This window comes from Euwallacea fornicatus, chromosome 38 (genome assembly GCF_040115645.1).
Source record: "Euwallacea fornicatus isolate EFF26 chromosome 38, ASM4011564v1, whole genome shotgun sequence".
NCBI classification, from domain to species: Eukaryota; Metazoa; Arthropoda; class Insecta; order Coleoptera; family Curculionidae; genus Euwallacea; species Euwallacea fornicatus.
In genome coordinates this window covers 605269-624579 of record NC_089578.1, presented here as the reverse complement: position 1 = coordinate 624579, position 19311 = coordinate 605269, and the positions used below count along the sequence as shown (strand labels likewise).

The 19311-nt window shown below is 46.6% G+C and overlaps 1 protein-coding gene across 2 annotated transcripts in view; it reads right to left on the bottom strand.

The window, feature by feature from the left end:
- if (inflated) overlaps positions 1 to 19311 on the bottom strand; it is a 54535-nt gene that overhangs the window by 11654 nt on the left and 23570 nt on the right. Inside the window, exons 4-7 of one of the 2 annotated variants that reach the window (XM_066301283.1) lie at positions 16155 to 16275; positions 15001 to 15062; positions 3461 to 3509; positions 3197 to 3274 (exon numbers count right to left, since the gene is read on the bottom strand). In XM_066301283.1, the coding sequence (XP_066157380.1) occupies positions 3197 to 3274; positions 3461 to 3509; positions 15001 to 15062; positions 16155 to 16275 (310 nt within the window). The remainder of the gene's footprint in view (positions 1 to 3196; positions 3275 to 3460; positions 3510 to 15000; positions 15063 to 16154; positions 16276 to 19311) is intronic. The other variant, XM_066301284.1, reaches the window with a different exon arrangement.

The window sequence follows — 19311 nt, the reverse complement described above, 5'->3', positions numbered from 1 at the left end:
GTATCTTATCAGGTGAAAATAGCAATAATTGGGCATTATCTTCGGTGGACTCCCCCAGCCCAATCAACGTTGAAGTTCTCTTTGATTATGCGTGCCAAGCGATGAATGCGCTAACTGATGAGGTCGACAATGCTTTCACGTCTACATGATGGCTAAACAACATATCTGGCAGGAAAACGTACAAACCTCCGCAATCCACGAGGAAAGTTACTGTTCGGGAAAAAGCACACGATCAATCAGATTCTGGATATCTCGGGAGCAACGTTAAAACGACGTGGCTACGCCGACGTTGCGGACTTGAGCCGTTTCACGTCATTTTAAGGTCGTTCCCGAAAAACGTTCTACTTAGGTGGTGGTGGTGGGGGGGTGTGTGGATGTCCTCTACTCTAGCAGGCTTTTCTGCACAGTATCACTTTCTAAGGTCAAAGCGAAGCCTCGGAACGGCTTGTTAATTCTAACGTTAACGCGTGATTAATATTTGTTTTTAACAAACAAATTGAATTGATGGCAGAGCTCGTTAAATCTGAGAATTTCATACGTGCACAAAGAACACATCTAAAAATACTTATTACCACATGGGATCAGTTTAATTGGCTTAAGTCAACTTTTCATTAGCTCGACAGTAAAGCGTTTATGGTCACCTAGTAAGCTTAAATAGAAGACGTTGTAACAACAACAAAATGAATAAATAAATCGATTCGTAATGTGAACTAGCCACAGGGCGATTCGCTGGCAAAGGGACATAAACTCCAGGCCAGATCTAGGACACATTTCGCGGTTCACGATACCGGGTGTCTTGTAGCGAGATTTTCTTCCATTGTTCGTACTAATCGATGTGGAAATGTGGCTGCAAGCAACTGTGATTGACGAGGTGCGCTAAAGCCCGATTCGCACCGGGGCTTGAGCGACGCTTCGAGACAATTGCCAACGCGCAAAATTCGGGACACCCGGTAGGTCGAAAGGACCAACTAACTACGCCACTGACTCGTACATTGCGGAACGACACCGATTTCTGATTGGACAGACCGGTTAAAGACTTGTCTACGAAACCAAGATGGCGACGGCGTTCCTGTCGCTGTCAACCGCAGCACTTCCGTCGTAGCAGCTACGTGCTGTCGACGTCATTTCGCCCGCGGAGATGCGCCTTGCGCTGGCGCAGGCGGTTCAAGTAGACGAGACATAAGATGTCACGGCGACGCCGCTGCCACCGTCAAAAAGAGCCTGTAAAAACCACGTTACACCCACTTCTCCAAGGGCGTTAATCGAGATTTTCACGTAAACAAACGGCAGAAGCGGACGCAGCAGTGTCATTTACGGGTGGGGCACTAATTGACGGCTGAATGACGACACCATAAACTCTTTTCTCACCTGTGCAGGTGCTCGGAAAAGTATTTGTATAGTCGAAAGAAATTCCGTAAACCGTAATTTTCGACTGGTTTCGTTCGAATTTTGTATAATGAAAATTCGAACCTGAAGTCGGTTGGCGTGTTCGAGCAACTTTTGAAAATTTAATTTTTAGAGTGTTTTTCAAGGTCCTAAAAAAACTGCGTTTTCGGAATTTTTTTAAGACGAGAAGTAGACGGCCGCGACTGAAAGCACTGGAAAATCGCTTGGGGAAATTGAACTTGCCACAGGTGTCCCCCAATCAGCGACTGGGTTTGTTCCACGCACATAAGGGCGCCATTTGCTGAAATTCGAATTTAGGGACTCCGACCTTTTGACGGCGAAAGGCGATGGACACTTTCCGAATGGCGCCCCAAAAAAAAAATTTCCACATAAAATCATTTGGTCAGAGAGAGATAGAGTCAAAAGATGAAAAATTGAGATTTCGGGGGAGGAAATGCGCATGGTGAACTCCCGTGTCATCACCAACTCCGCTTTGCGGATCGGGCTGATTGGCACTCGGACAATCGATCCTGCAACTATTCCTCCAGCAGCGAACGCCACCGCATCCTACTTGGCAGGAATCTGGAGGATGATCTCCCATTGGCTTTGACACGCAACCCGCGGTTTCACGTGCACCCGCACGTGCGTTCTCCAGGGACCGTCCATCACCTACGTTCCCTGGAGGATGGACGGGCGGCACTCACTCGGCCCGCCCGCTCCCCAGACTTGACCCCATTAGATTTTTTTTTTTTTTTTTTTTTTGTAATCAACCTGCTATGGCATCGCTTCGCGGCCTTCAGCGAAGAGTGGCGGAAAGCTCGCTTTTCGTACCTATGGCCTTTTAAGTAGCGAATCATTGAGACAATTAAAAGTGTGTGGTCATTGCGAACGCGATTGCGTAGGTCTGTCGACGTAACACCGACCATCTGTTAAAATAAATATTTCTCGTGAATACTGGGTCACAGCCTTAAGAGCGGCGCTACCGGGAATAATGCGACTTCGCCGGAACACACGGTACTTCGGCAAACGTCCAGAGGGGAAAAACGGAAATACAACAAACAATAACTCTGGTTTAGTATGTGATTAGAAGCCCAAAAAATTTAGTACTGGATTAACAATGACCATTAGTAAAAACTGCACCCCGGTGGTTAACACTCCTACACCAAATGGGTTGGTTTACCGTGAGTGGTAGGCCTATGTTCGGTTGGTTTACTTCTCATTCTGGGATTTTTAAAATACTCACAACTGATCCATCGAGGAATGGAGCAATAAGACCAAAACGGCGCACGACATTTTGCGGCAAACCAATACCATTAATCCACTTCAGACCGATTTAAAATACTATTAATTATGGCATATACAGTTTCGCTCAAAACAATTTATAACACGAGTGTGTTTATATGCATTCTTTACTAGCGACAGCGCGATATTTCTTCTAGCAAATACAGTTTTATATGGTATGGAATGGTAGAGGCACAAGCACTAATGAATTCCGTTCATAAATATTGAAATTGGGGCTGGATCGCAGTACGTTCGCTCCTGATTGATTTGGATTGATAAAATTGATTGACTAGATCCGTTTATTTATGAACACGAGCATTTAAGAATCCCAGAAAAGCGAATGGGGTCTTACACCTTGCCTAAGCGAACGCGCAGGCCCTGCTTGCCGGAGATTAGTGCAAGACCCCGCATTTATTAATGATTATTATTATCGTATTAATCGTTTCGGTGATATTTAGTCGGTATTTTGTATTAAAATGATGGCGCTGATTAGGATGGTGGGTATGTCCGACGGTAGCTAAAAGAATACCTTTGGCGCCGTACGTGGTGCCCAGCAGGCCGGGTGTATAGTTAAACCTGGCGTGGGCATCGATCGAGTACATTTGCCCTGAAACATAAAGTAGAAAAGACATTTTTCACATGTACCAATGGACAGCTGCCGGGACATAGCCCGAAGGGAACTAAAGTCTAAGAAGCGACCTCTCGAGGAAAAATCCTGCAAATGAACCTTAAAAAACAAGCTACGAAAAAAAAGTGGTAACGACTACTTAACAGACGGAAAATCAACAGTTACCTTGCCAGTAGTAGCTGCCGGGGGCCCCCACGAAGAGACGGTCCCCCACCTGCAATGAAAAATGAGCTATTTAGACGGGGAGTTCCCGCAAATGCTGCTGGCGAAGGCGCGCAAAACTGCGGCCTTTACGTGTTCCAACAACAGCAAAAAATAAATAAATAAAAAAAAAAAAAAATATATATATATATATGTGTGTGTGTATGTGTGTGTGTCATGTCATGCCCGGAACCGCCAAGGGGGCCCATTTGTGACGCTTCGATCGGACGCGAAGCGGCAAACGATATGTGCAACATGACAAATCGATTTCGGTTATCCGCTCTTGTTCATCTGCGATTGGAACGTGAACTTCGCGTCATATCTCCGGTGGCGGGTTTCATCCCCGCAATCCAAGGGGATGAAATGGAAACAACCGCACCGACGCCCCCTCGGCTGAATTTTTCCCCTCCGAGGGTGCACCTGATCAAGTGCGAACCTCCGCCGGGAGGATCCAGGGAAGCGATGGAACGACGGCGCTGATGGACACGAAACTCTGGATCGAAATCGACCTAATTAACGACGGGCTTATCCATTTCTGCACATGTCGCGAATGGATCCCCTTAAATCCCCTTGACGTTTCGTTTCCCCAATTTGTACTTTCATTTCGTTCCGTAAATTTTCAATCGGATTCAAGTCTGGACGGCGCGGCGGCCGATCTGAAACAACGACTCTTTAACTCAATCGGCAGCGACCGTTGTTCCATGTTTGCGATGGAATGTTCCATTAGCTGGCCGAGTGCCGTCCCAAAGCGATTCCGTCGCATTTTTCAGTCCGCGTCCACTTTCCCTCCAACGAAGTAAAGTGGGCCAGGACGAGATGCGCCCCCGTAGAAGAATAGAAGTCATGCTTTGTCGTTGTGGATATGCTTGGGGTCCATGACGTTTACCAACTGGGCCCATGCTGTTGCGTCAGCTCCAAAAAGGGCTGTTTTGGTCCTTTTTGGGAAACGAGACCCCAAAACACGCGACCGCAAAGCAGGAACTTTCTACTTTTCGGAGAAATCAAAGGTGTTTCTGCTGTGTGCCCTTTTGCCAGTGCAAACTGTAAATCGGCAAAAAAATTATCGATAAAAAGTTGCACTTTACAACAGACGCGATACATTAACGTTGCGCAGGGTCGCATTGAAATTATTTCTGAAAATTCCAAAAGTTCCCGTAGATTTGTCCATCAGTGCAGGCCAGCTTCATGGAAACTATCTTGCGGGTAAATTTCCAGTTCCGATTAATGGCCCTTAACTGGCCAGATAACTGCTCACATAAGCAAGTGGATGCGGTATGTCTGTTTCTGGACAGCACGTACGAACCTCGATCTTACGTGGGTCGGAATGGTCAAGAACTTAAAGAGACCTCTTGATAGTTCACACCACCCACTACCTCGAATGCCGCTTTGCGCAATCTGGATGACGTCACCGAATCCGTCGAGTGTCTTCGCAACATTTATAAGAAATTCTGGCCTGCAAAGGTACCACATTGTACAGGGCGTTCGTGCCCGGAACTCAACCACTGGGACCGTGCCAGATGCCGGAGCGGTTAAACTGCGCAATTCGAGAATGTGCGATTTTTAAATTTTTTTCCTTCCGAAATATTCGAAAAAAAATCAATTTTCAAAAAACAAACGCGTTCGTTCTTTTCTCAGCTCAATTTGACGAGAAACTAAAAATGATTCGCTCTTCACGATTACAACTTTTTCTTCCCTGCAACGGGGCAACGTCATAACTCATATTCGATGTTTCGACTTTCGACGACCATCATCAAGCCCCTTTGGGGGGCAGTTGCTTCGGAATGCCTCCGGGGGTCAACTTGACTTTCTAAATTTTAAAATGCCACGTTTTTCAACTTTAAATTGCGCACTTTGCCCCAGTTCACCCCCCCCCTCCCCCCGCGGATTTTATGGTCAGCGAGTTTGGGCAAAAAAATGTAATCATCTTCAACTTTGTCTCTCTATACGGGCGCCATCTTGAATTTTCACATTTTTGAGTTCGTCGTTTTCTCTTGTGACTGCGACGACGCATCCTCATCTGCCTCAACATCCGTTTCTGAGCTCGACCGTTAGAATCTCCGTAACCGCGAGAGGCACGAAGTCTGTCAGATCGGACCGAAGTTACGCGATTTTCAGTTAAACAGCGTGGAATTTTCAAATTCGAAAAGTTCTTCATTTCCCAGCGGTCGGAAAAAGCTCGAACTTTGGGAAAAACGCTCTTGTCGTTTGCCCTTGCAGCTTTTCCTCCTTTACGCGTTTCGCGCGAATCCGACTGTGCGAATTTGATTTTCCTTACGGGGGCCATCTTGGAATTTCAGATTTTTCACAAATTTTCAGATTTTCTAAATTCCAAGTTGATCGCCAAGATCCTCGTGGTTCAGCTCCAGAAGCGGGCACCCTGTATGCTGCTCTGCGAACCTGTGACGAGGCATATTGCCGCACTCTGCGAAGCGACCAAATAAGGCTTTGAGACCGCTCGAGGGTTAAATATATCGTGTGAGCTCAACCCACGATCCAGGGGGGACGCCCGTCGGCTCTGTGGGGATGGCACCTTTAAGGGTGAATTCGCGAGCATTTTTCCCTTCTCCACTGACGAACGTTGCACTCTAGCCGTTTCCAGAGACAGTGGCGTAACCCGCTCCGATCGAACCGCCGCACCGGGCAGACTCGGGTGGTTCCTGAGGTCGTCAACGCAAGGACCGCGGAGCGGCGGATCAGGCACAGGTTCCTGAGGCACCCCCGGTGCAGGGGGCCCCGCTCAGATCGGCAACGACGCGGTTCGCGATAAAACGAACGATGCTAAACTCCGCTCGTGCACTTGCCGGCATTTGGTACATATTTGGTGCTGACATCAAAATTCAAAGAAGGGCCGAAAAAGGTTGACAAGTTTTACGACTTTATTATGTAATCGGCATGGTCCGCCGGTATCTCTCAAGAGTTGTGCGGTGCAGAGAATGAGAATAAGGAAAAAGTAATGCCGGTATTAAAGCATGCGTGGCAGGAATTTTATAATGCATTAATGCACGTGGACCGAAATGGTACTCAGCGACGGCCGTCCACGGCACCGTTTGCACTTTACATTCGTCGAGTTTCATTTGAGCAATTCTCTATTTTTTTTTTTTTTGGGGGGGGGGGGAGGGGGGTAGGCAAATCGGGCCGAAGAAAAATCGATGGGGGGGTGAAAGGGGTCTCCGGGTCCCCCGACCACCCGGTTCACGCCCAGTATGTCCTCCGTGCATGCGGGGCTATCGTAATGAGCAAAAGCTGCACGCTGACGAGCCCATAAGTTGCACATTTTGATGGATGGTCATTTTGTCGGCGCACGTTAACAGCTGGTTAACAGGCCGGAGACCGCCCGCTGGCTTCTTTTGCCCATTAGTGCCCTGTTATTTGGAAAACACCGCGATTTTTTTTCGGCATTTTTAACTTTTAATCGCTGCCATTAATTTATTGCCCTCGAACCGACAAATTGTCGGAGGTTGTTTATCGCCGAAGTACCAGCGACGGGCCTGGGACGCGGTACCATCGCCCGCGTTTTGGTAATTTTCCGAGGTAAGTCGTCAGGTGGTGGTTGCGAACGAATGGATCAACGGCCCGTGTCGAATCGTCGAACGTGCACGGGAATTAACCATCGACAAGTAATAACTTCATAATGCAAAAATCAAAGCTCGGCTAGTTGGTCATAATCTATTTCGCCGAAGAATTTCTCTCCGTAATGGACTATGCGTGTACCTACTTCAAGGCACAAAGATGAATTTCTTCCTAATAAACTCAAATACCGTGAAGAAATTATGGCCAAATGACACGTGGAATTTATGGAACTACGGCGAGCCTTTCGGAGCGGCCTTTCCGCCGCGATCGCCTTAACTGTACAGATATCTCAAAAATCATTCATCACCTCGTGATGATGACGTGGGCCCACTCCGATGAAAAAAAGACCTCGCACTCAAGCCGAAATGAGCCGTCACACTTGTGTCCGAGATCTCGCTTTGAATGGGGCACCTGAAAAAAAGGCTTTAACCTTAATGACTATTTTGACACCTCCATCCGCATCGATCCGTCCGAGCATTAAAACTAACACCATATAAGAACATAATTAGGCCCGGCATTTTTTATTCGTCACAAAGTTACACAACCCGTGACCGGGGCCTTTTTAACGCCTTATCGGACGTATGTGCGTCCCGTGACTTGGCATTATTCGGACCGTTACGACTCACTTTCGGGCTCTCTCTGGGAGGTTTCGTACTGTCTTCGACTGCCGTCGATGAGGAGGACTCAAATTTGAGACGACAATTTGACCAGTCGGAGTTGTCGCGACTCGCGACAGCGGCTCCTCCGCCATTGCGTCAAGAATCCGTGCCGAAGATCGCCGATCTCGACGGGGGGATAGGTCGAGATTTGCGAACCACGGGCCCCGGGTTCGCTTTTTGCCGAAATGGAACCTCCGCCGGTTCGTGGACTCGAAACTTCGCGTTCGCCACCGCGATTAGGTCGACCGGGCGTCCCGTGAGCAACGCCTCCGCCATTGTGTCGAGAATATGTCGACCGGGAGCCGCACCCTTAGAGCGCACGATTCGACGGCCGATTTTCGTCCGGAAGGTCCTAACAGCGATCAAACCGAACGGAGGACGTCCCGTAATTTGGGCAGTAGCAAAAGAATTTGTGATTTCTTCGCCTCACTGCAAAGTCAGAAGAAATCATGCGGGACGGCCCTTTTAAAGCCTGAAAAATCATGAATGGGATTTTTTTTCTTTGGAAAACCCCGAGGCACGTCTGTTCTACTAGTAAGGGGGACATTTTTAGATCGTCAATTCGTAGGCGTAGAGCCATCCCCTCAAGCGGGGGGCGACCCCTGCGAGAATGGTGAGTGGCACATGAAATCAAAGGTATTTCAATGATCTTTTTGCGCTCCCCCCTTTCAATAATGCAAAAAACCCGTTTTAAAGTATCGGTGAAATAAATTTAAAAAAAAGTAAATGTTTAAATGTTTTATTTAATTGAGTGTTCAATTTTGTCATGACATCACCACGAACATCTCCTAAAGAGGCAGATTTCGTTTCGTAAACAACAGTTTTTAAATTACCCCACGGGAAAAAGTCCTATGGAGTTAAATCGGGCGATCTCGGGGGCCATTCAATGAAACCTCTTCTACCAATCCAACGCTCTGGAATATGTGGCTACGGAAAGTTACGTACAAGAACTGCATGGTGCGGCGAAGCTCCATCCCGTTGGAAAAATCCATCGTTCTCTGGGATCTGACCGTCGTTTTCAAGCACGTCCGCAATGTGAGGGAAGATGAAGGCTTGAAGCAGATTGAGGTAACATGGTGAGTGAGTCTTACGTCAATCTGCTTCAAATCTTCATCATATTGCGTCCGGTTATCAGGTAGAAAAAGAGGAACCGAATCGCCCCCGAGATCGTCCGATTTAGCACCATTGGACTTTTTTGCTTATGGGGTCGTTCAAAAACTGTTGTTCATAAAACGAAATCTGCCTCTTCGGAAGACCTTCGCCATTGAACAACCGAGGGCACGTGGTGAAATAACCCTCGAAACACCGTAAAATGTCCGGGAAGAGGTCGAACAAAGACTTTATTATTGGATGGAAGCGAACGGGGTGGCCCTGCATCTACGAATTTACGGTCGGAAAATGGCCCCGTCAAAGGCAAAATCGACGCGTCTCGGGGCTTTCCGGAGGGAAAATTTCCATTCGAGGTACTTCCGGTGTGCTGCTCTGAACGGGCACGTGGAGCTCATGCGGAAACGCAATTTTGCGTAGCTCTTCGCAGAATCCCGCTCGTTTCACAAAGCGACATTTCCTGATCGGCCGCCCGAGCGCGGCCGTTATGGTAACGTGCGTCCATTACGCGTCCCCTAACGAAATTCCTCGACAGCCGTGCCACAAGGTGTTGTGACTTTCGGCGATCGACGAGCAGGTTGTGATCGGACAATTTGCGCCTTTCCGATCTCAAACGGCCGATTAAATCACAGAGGATCGCAGCCAGTGCCGTTCCTTGTGAAGGCACTGCTAAAACTGTCCATTTCGACAATACATGTTAATCGAGAACTCTCGAAAGGCATTGTGGTTAAAAGGGAGTGTTTTGGACTTTTACGGCCACAAGAAGTGTGCACTTACACTTATGTATGTGTGCACTTAAGATAATTTATATAGAGGCCTGTCTTAGGTAATCGGCGCTTATTTGATCAAGTGCGTTTTAATAGACCGCGACAGTATCAGAAGGATTTAGTGTTACGGGAATCGGTGGTTTTAATGGGTGGTTAAGAGCATAAGCACAAGTACCGGTCGGGCCATTAATTTACGCAACTTGAGGAAGTTCTAATTTGAACAAGGAGTTCTTAAGGAGTTCGGAATCGACGGAGTCGCAGGATGTTCGGAATCCGCGTAATTGAACTGGAAGTCCCTCTCGCCTTAAGGGTGGAGTACCCGCCTTCTACCTCCAGGTGGGTCCGCAGACAAATCAAACGCAGAGTAGATGTGGAATACGTGGGGGACGCCCGGAAACCCGCACGGACCGGATTTGTTTTCTATTCGTTCGAAAAAATACAGGGCGACCGATTTATTAGCGTTTTTTAACATGCAAATAAGTACATTATAAAACTGTGCGCCACTGCTTTATATCGCGCCCCTTTTTCTCGCTTCGTCGCTCCTCCACCTACTAAGGAGAAGAAGAAAGTCCGTTGGGGCCACTTCTGGTCGTCGTTGGGTATACCTCAAAGGTGTTTCCGAAGCACCGGCACCTTCCCGATGAGAGGCCAGAGGCCGTCGGTCCATCGCTCCGTCATCGCCATCCTCATCCGATCTCCGGGCTGCCTCTCCGGCGCTCATTCCCTCCTCTAAGTCACCTCCTGCGACCCCCTCAGCAACGGCACATCTTCGCGACCTTCGCCTTTTTAGCACTAATTCAAATGAACTGTTTTCTTCTTCTGTCCCACTGCCAATGCTCGGACAAGACCCTTCTCCGGGGCTTCACGATAATTTCAAAACTCAATTTATTTGACGGAGCTTCGCCGTCACTACGTATACAGGGTGTCCCATTTAAAGCTGCGGTTCTGTGTGCAGTTCCGTCGAAAGCGGGCTGCGTGGGGAAAAGTTTCAAATCAAAGTTGTCTGGTGAAAAGGGGGACACGTCGCGAGGACGGTGACTTTTGGCCGAAACGTCGCTTCGAGGGCGAGTTTCCCTTCAAAAGGGCAATTCCGCACTTTTCGTACACATCTCGGCAGAGCTTCGAAAAATTTACGTTTTTTATTAGACGTTTTGGTACAGAGTTATCAGCGATTTTTGTCCAATTTTTGAGACGGTGCACACTTTCTTTTTTGATTTTTTTTTAGAAAAGTTTCGCAATGCAAATTCCGTTTAAAACTCATAAAAATTCTTCTGTCTAATAAAAAAAAAGTATTTCTAAGGGGAAAAAAAACTTTTCCTCCCACGACGTATCGCTTCTGACTGATCTTCGATCACGGCTTCAAATGGGACACCCTGTATCCGTTCTCGCGCCGCCGCAGTGGATTTTGACTTAAGGTGAGGGGCAACACGAGATGGGGGAAGTCAGCCCAAAACCTCTGATCCGGCGAGGAATGGTCCCGATACTCAGCAACCACTGATCCGCCAGCGTCCCCGACCCACCTCTTAGGGCCGCAATTCGAAGGCGTTCTGCAGTTCTCCGGGACCTCCCTTCCTGCCCGTCTGGCCTTCCTGGCACCATCTCACTGCAGTGTTTGCCCTGCGGTCCAATCTGGTGGCGAGTTCCCTAAGTGACCTCTCTCAGGCCTCGACCTCTCTCAACCTGGCCCAATTGGTGCAAAGTTTCGCCGCATTCTGTATTCGGGCACGTTTGATTGATCCGAAAGCACTTTCTAAGCGCCCTGTACACCAATAAATGGAGCTTCGCAATGGTGTTGTCGATGTTTCACTACGATTTTTATATAATTAAAATAATAATAATAAAACTCGTAGATACGTTGATGACTACGGCTAAAGACTTAGCGGCCTTTTGCGCTTCCATATACAGACATGCGCGCTGAAAATTATTTAAATGGGGCCATTTTTACGGGGCGTTCTCCGTTCTATGTCACGCACCGTGCATACGCTGTTTAGACGGTCGGTTAATCCGGATCTCGGGTAATCGCGGCTCGGTTAATCGGGGCTCTACTGTGCCCTTTCTATCAACCGAACATGGTTCGACCCACTAAGCAAAAGGCACATACCTCTCCTCTAAGAATAAACCCACCGAAAGCATTACGATCGAGATGACAAATCGCTATTGCCCAACTAGTTCTTGTTGCTTTGCCATTTAAAAGCTAAACACCGAGGAACTGTAATGTTTCTCTAGATTCTCTCAGATAAGGAACTGAAGATACTGGCCATTGAATTTCAAATTCTTTATGCGAACGTTTTATGGCTCCGACGTTCTACGAGATCGTGTGTTATATTTACGCGCTCGTACGTTTTGACATGGACCTTTATATTCCACGTGCAGTCGGATTTGAAACGGTTTCGTGTGCAATTCAACGCCATTTTGGGGAAACGAGGACGAAATCCGGTGAGATTTCACAAAAATATTTTTAACGTCCGCACGGAGCGTTTTTCGCGTAGCGATCGCCGACCGGAGCCGACCGGACGGGGGCCAGTCCGGACCGTCGCCTCCGGAAGGGCCTCGCGAGACGACGAAGTTCCCTCTCCGGAGCTCGCCCGGACGTCGAAGATGTGGGGCCGAGCTGGAGCTCCGGGACGTTAAAATTTTCAAAAAAAAAAAACTGGATTTTCAAAAAAACTATTTTATTTTTCCTCAGCTTGTTCGCGAGATAATTCAAGGCGAGCGGCCTCTCGCTGCAACCCCTCCGCGTCTGCAACGACTTCGCGTTCGGAACGCGACGTTTCGACCCCCAACGGCCATCGTCAACTTCTTTGATGGGCGCCACCTTGAGTTTTCGACACAGTCGCATTCGGCTTTGTGGCGCTTTCCCGACGAACGAACCAGACGCGCGCGCAACCTAAAACCAAACAGTAAAGAAAGAAATAAAAATTATCTCAAAAATTTTTATTTTTTCCCAAAAACTCCGCGTTGCGTCAATGTCACGCACGTCGCACCTCCTGCGGTTACCGAGATCCGCACAGTTGGGCCCCAGAAACGGGTGGTGACGACGCCACCATGGCGATCGGGAGGCAAAGCCGAATTCGACAAAGTCCAAGGCGACGCCCGTGAGAAAAACAGAGTTAATGATGGTTGCAGAACGTCGAAACGTCGGATTCCAAACGGGCCGTCGCCACGTTGTAGAAGAGGAAAATCTGCAATGACGAAGCGGCAATCGCGTTGAATTGCTTCGTCGCACAAGCTGAGGAAAAATGTAAACCTTTTTTTTTCCAAAATTTTGGTTTTTTCGAATATCCCCCAAAATCGCCGCAATTTTCCTGAAAATTCCCCACTGGGCGACTTTGCCCCGATGTGGCCGACTCCATATCTCTTGCGGTTTCCGAGATCCTCGTGGTTGAGCTCGAGAAACGGACAATTTGTATTGTTTTAAATTAAGAGGCTGCAGAAACTAGTTTTTTATGGCTTTTCGCTGGTTTTGTGTCACTTTCACGCTGATATTATCAATACAGCACCGGGACTTTCATCTCGAGATTTATTACAGAGGCCTTTGTTTTAACTGTAATACAAAAACCACCAGGAAAATGCTTTATTTAGTCGAGGATGTGGCCCGTTTTTCCACCTTTATGCCGGAAAAATGCTTTTTTTTACAATCTTTACTTCCTGCAGTCGCCCAAACTGACTTTCGAACAATTTGAGCCTTCAAAACCTTGTCTAAGTGAGTTTTTCCTCTTTGAAACATGCCGAAAACTGCTGTTCTTGCTACTTTTTACTCCCCAACTTTACCTCACAATTTGTTCCCATAAAAAAGATGGAAGTTTCGGTCTTCGTGTCACCTGTGGAGAAATTGAAGGACAAATTTTCCATGAAGCCCCTAGATTTTGAGTTGAGCATTTTTTGCCGCAACTCACGTTCATACAGGGTCATCCGCGCAGTAGCTAAGTCTGATTTCTCATTCTTTCCTTACGAAACCCTATATATATATATATTGCGACGTCTTCAAGTTCTTCGGGAGGTCCTGAACATATTTCACGTAACATACCCACGTCAATAAAATTCAATACTTGCCCAAACGTTTGCAAATAGAGTGGCCTGCCGGCCAGCCCGACCTGACCCCTCTAGACTTTTTTTATGGAGGCTAATTGAAATGTCGCGTAATCCCAGTGGCATGGAAGAGTTAAGAGATAAAATTGCTTGAAAAGCTCGGCAAAGTTCTTGAGGAATATAAACTGCCGCTCCCCCCCCCCCTCTCTGCCAGGAAGTCAACGCAACGTCAACGTTCAATACATTAGATATTTTTGGATTTTTTCCGAAAATTGCTGAGCTTGCGCGCGGGTATGTTGCATGAAACATGTTCAGAATTTTTCAAAGAATTCGAAGACGTTATAACATACATGGGGTTCAATGAGAATTGCTATGATCTTCTCCATGGGTGGCCCCGTATACACGTCTGTTTCGTTCAAAATCATTTTCTTGAATTTTTAATGAATTTTTGCGGACTTTCAGTCCTTCATGTGCGTACAGGATCCCCTCAGATGGGGTTTTCTACGCGGCGAATGCGCCAAATTTTGCATTTTTCGACAAAAAAATCACCCTCCATGACAGCTTTTGCTCGTTCCAAAAACTCCTTTCATCCGGAGAGGAAATAATTTTCTTCCACGGGGAGTTCGGAATTTTTCAAAAATCACTCAGACTTAGGAGTAAAATACCTCTATTTCCCATTTTTAATCGAAATTTTACTTGAGGAGGTCGCTTAGAACCAGTTTAGAGGTCAAAATCTAAAATTTCGATTGTTTTTACTTTAAACTTGATAAATCACTCTTAAGCCAACTAAAGGGGGTACCGCTGCTGCACGGGCAGGTCAGTACTTGCGAACGACTGACAAGCAGGTTTCGACGGATGTTCTAGACATAACTGTCATAATTTCGCAAAAACAGCCGCACTACTTCCGCTCTGATGCAGAAAAGCTCAGTTCAAGGCGTCGAACCTTTTTGGTTAAGTGCTGCGGCTTAAGGTGAGTGCGAGCGCAGCTCATTCTTTGAAATGACGTTTATAACGCCTGCGTCGAGACCTGCTCATCGGGGGTAGTTCACGTTCGCATCTCATCACAGGGTGAGAGTTGCTTTCGGGGCAGGCGGCAACCGCGTACGAGGGGTGACTCGTCGCCGAACAATGCCAAATTTGACCCGTTCGCGGCACGGGCGACGGCAGCCGCGCACACCCCGTACATCGAATATCGTCGATTTTCGATTTTTCGCTGTTCGCCTCGATCGTGCGAATCGCCGTTTGATCGAACGAACTGCTTCCAAAACCGCCGTTTCCGGGCCGGTTCTTTGGCGGTTTCCATTCGATGACGATTCGAGACCGACACACACCGTGAAAACCGAATTCCTCCACCTATTTTTAGGATACTCACGGAATTGATGGCCGCACTAAAGCCGGCCTGGCAAGATCCCTGGCGATGGTATCCCCAATTACCTGAAAACAAGCGACAAATTAATCTCCGACACATGTTGAACATAGATCTTCTTCGAGATTAAGTTTAAGCCTTAATTAAGCGCCGCTCGAAAAAAGGAGGCTGTTTACAGCGGTGCGGCTCTCCATTAGTCACGCCGGGATCTCTTAAATTACAAATACTCTCTTTGTGACCCGGCAAACCGATTTTTACCACCCGAGCCCCCTCCCCTCAACCCCCCCGACCCGGCCAGGCCGGGTCGGGGGGGTTGAGGGGAGGGGGCTCGGGTGGTAATTTGGCATTTTTCGAGCACATGTCGACCAATCGCCATCGGACGTGACGAGGCATGAGAGGCGAACAACGAAAAGGGCCCCATAGGAAATGAGAAAACCAGGCAAGAAACGTCTTTGTGGGTCTCCGATTTACGGGATGCGGATACGCGACCCCCATCTGGTCTGCAGATGGAAGTCGCACGTGCACCGTTTGTCGCAGGCACTAAAATTTCGTGAAATCGTCGTCGTTAAACGGTGCTAAATGAGCGGTACGACTTCGATGTGGCAAACAAGCGCCGGTACTTTTTACGCAACGCGTACTCGAGGAACTTGTTGGCTTCGCTCGGGCCGACCGGGTACCTCGGGGCGCGTTCCCCGTCCGCCGGGCGGGCGCGCTCGCACGTGATTCTGCCGTGGAGAAAAATCCAATTTTAGCCCGAAAATCCAAAACACGCGTCCTCTAATTATCCTCAAAACACCCTCCGCCACCCCGGGGCGTCATCAAACATCCAGCTAATTAACGACTTCCCCTTGATAAAAAATATACATCCCGAGCCGGGTAAACACGGGATCTTTATCCCTTTATATCCGTTTCAAAGGAATGTTTACGTCCCGGTACTATTTTAGGAACGAACTTCTGCAATCACTTTTTCACTTTCAGTTCCGAAGAGAGCATTCGAACCTGATGCTAAACAGGCATCCTCAAGAAGCGAGCGATGAAATATAAATTGCCCTACTTGAGGGGGTGGTTTCGGTTATCTTTAAGACATAAAAGCCCACTTAAGACTCTTAATTGGGTGGCCATTCTCAGATCGGCATGAGAACCTTTTAACGGGTACTTACTCGTTCTGCAGGGCGAGTACTCTTCGAACTTCTCAAACAAAGAATCGGCAACGAAGCACGTTCCCACAGGATCTCTCCGGTTCATTTCCTTGCTGTACCACACGTAGCGAGGGGCGCATGCCTGAAAACAAAAAGAAAATTGAGTAAATTTTTGAAATCAGCGCCATTGCCGCCCGGCAATGCGTCGCTAGGCAACCGACCGCTCGGACCTGACATACGGGGTGTCCCAAGTGGGGCGAGTTCGATCGCGGAAACGGTGGGGGGCAAGGGGGTTGAAATTAAAAAAAAGAAGATGTCTCCCCCCCCCCCTCCACCCCCCGAAAATATTCAGAAATTGAAAATATCTCGAAACGAGAGCAGAGAACTGAAAACTGCGATTATCGTGAACTATGAGCAGTTGGGCAGTTGCCGCTTACGCGGCAACTGCCAATTGAATGACCATCGGAGTTTTTCCAGGGCTCCTGGAGTTAGCGCAATTCTATGCGACGTTGTCGGTTCTTCTGGCCGCCATATTGAATTTTGGCGGCGTGGAATTAGCAATAGAACGCATTTTCGATTCATCTACAGGGTGGTTCAGATGCGCTGCGCGGTCTCTTGAAAGGTCAAAGTTACGGGGTCGGTTAAATTAGGGAGAATGCGCCGAACTCAATACTCTCGTAAGGTCTGAAAGCGACATTGCCGAATGTTTTTTAGCTTCCGACCGGGAAAAGAATTTTGGTCACACTTAAATTTCTGAATAAATCGCAAGCTAAGGGATTTTCAGTTAAATGTTTCAAACGAAAACTTCATGGTTTTCTCGTATCTACAAACAAGTAAATTTGAAAATTTGAAATATTGCTTAGTTTTTGAGATAATGACGGCAACTTGAATTTTTCAAATACGGACCTGTACATTTTTTGGGCGATTTTTCAAAGTCGTAATTAACGCCTTCACAATGGCGTATCACAAGTTGGAATTTTTCGACGTTTTAGTCCGAAAACAAATTCTGCATTTACCACTCAATAAGCCAAGCCGGTCCTGGAGTTCCGACGAAAAAATGCAATTATTATGTTGCTCAAAAATGTTATGCAGACAGATAAATTATCAATCGAGCCACAGAGCAACAGCTTATTAATTAGCTCCGTTAACTGGCCAGCACGGTCTCCGGATACAACCCCTATTGATTTCTCAATATGGGGTTATATCAAAGATCAGGTCTACCGAACAACACGTGATAATGTGGAGGAATTTATATAGAAAATACAAACTGCTCGTCAAAATCTAACTCCTCGTATGCTTAAAAATATTCAAAAAAGTTATAAATAATGATCAACGCTGCCTTCGTAACATCGAAGGTCATTTTGAACAATCATAATGAGTTAAAATTATAATGATAATGACTGTTGATTGTGTTATAAATATTCAGTTCTCCATTTATTCATTAAAGGATGTTTAGATTCATTTAAATGAAGAGATCGATAATTGCTTGAATTGTTAAACAGACAGCAACTTTTGGACCACCCTGTACAGTAAACATACCAAAGTAGAAGACAAAAGCTTCGTTTCACCACAGCAGGCTTAGAGACCAGTGCGCATTAAACAGTATACAGGGTGACCCACAAAGTCCGCATCACATGGGAAACTCTTTTATTTGTGAATTTGGGTGAAATTGGACTTTGTCTTCGGGTTGTGCTTCATAAATTACGATTAACAACATACAGATCGAAAAACAATGGATGTTTACGACTGAAAAAATGTTTTTTTTTCAAAAATTTTGAAAATCTTTTTTCGAAATTTTGAAAAATCACAACTGAAAAAATTTCTGATTTTCTTATTTTTTGACCGCATGTCAATTTTCATTTTTTTTTTTGCATTCCCAAATTCCCGAATTATTCAAATCTGTCGGCAGCCTTGTGAGCATTCATTGGTCAAAGTCGTAATAACTTCATGTTTTTAAAGAAAATGTAAAATTCATTAAAGACCCGACACATGCCATGAGCCAAAGTTGTTATGGTTCATGATGATAATGTTCAGGTTACCTCATTACCGTATTTTCTTAAAGTTTGTTAATGCAGAATTAGGTATAAACAAAGGCCCTTGGGGCTGACCGATTTGAATACTTCAAAAAATGCAGGAATCAAAGAAAAATTAAAATCGTCCGAGTTGAAAATCGGCATATGAATAGAAAACAAGAAATTGACTTTTTTCTTTGCGATTTTTCAAAATTTTCAGAAATCATTTAAAAAAAAAAAAATGCAATTTGACAGTTATAGACAGTCAGTTGTTTTTGGATTTGTATGTCATTTCCGATCATTTCTGAAGCACAACCCGAGGGCAAAGTGCAAATTCGCCCAAATTCATAAGTACAAGAACTTCCCATTTGGTGCGGACTTTACGGGTCACACTGTACGTGCTGGGCCAGTGCTTTTTGAATAGCATAAAACGCTCGTTTCTAAGCCTACTAAGGTGAAATGGTGCTTCTGTTCATTTCTTCTATAATACTTTAGTAGGTCCAAAGGCGCACAAGGCTGGAAAGCTTCGTTAATCGCCCATTAGATGCCGCTAAATTCCAGTATGGCGGCGACGGGGAGAAACAAAAGTTGGATATAATGGGTCGAGATCTAGAGGGCCTGGAAAAATTCTGAGAATGCCGCTCGATTGGCAGCTGTCAGTAATAGAGAATTGTCAAATTTCGTAGAGATAATTGTGACTTTCAGAAACCGCGGTTTTCGGTTTTTGCTCATATTTTGACAACCCCCAGACATATTTTTGATTTTCGCACTTCTGCCGAAATGCGCGTCATTTCCCTGATTCGAGTCAGCCTGCGCCTCTCACCGTTTCCGCAATCCCCACGAAATCCGGCTTGTCCGGGACGTTGGAATGGAAAAGTTGACGTATGCAACAGTTTTACCGTATCTCGTTACCGTTTTCAACTGAAGCGTCCACATTTACGGTAATTTATCGTCAAAGACGGCGAGCACGAAATGACGGAAACGAAATGACAGAAACGAAATGACGGAAACGAAATGACGGAAAAAATACTGACAGTGTCAGAGAAATCGACGGACGAGAGAGCGTCAATTCGCCCCAGCGAAATGGGGCTCGGCCAGTTCGGCGGACAATTTTTCTTGAAATCTTGCGCGAATGTATGAAGATATACAGAGAGATGGGCAACGTC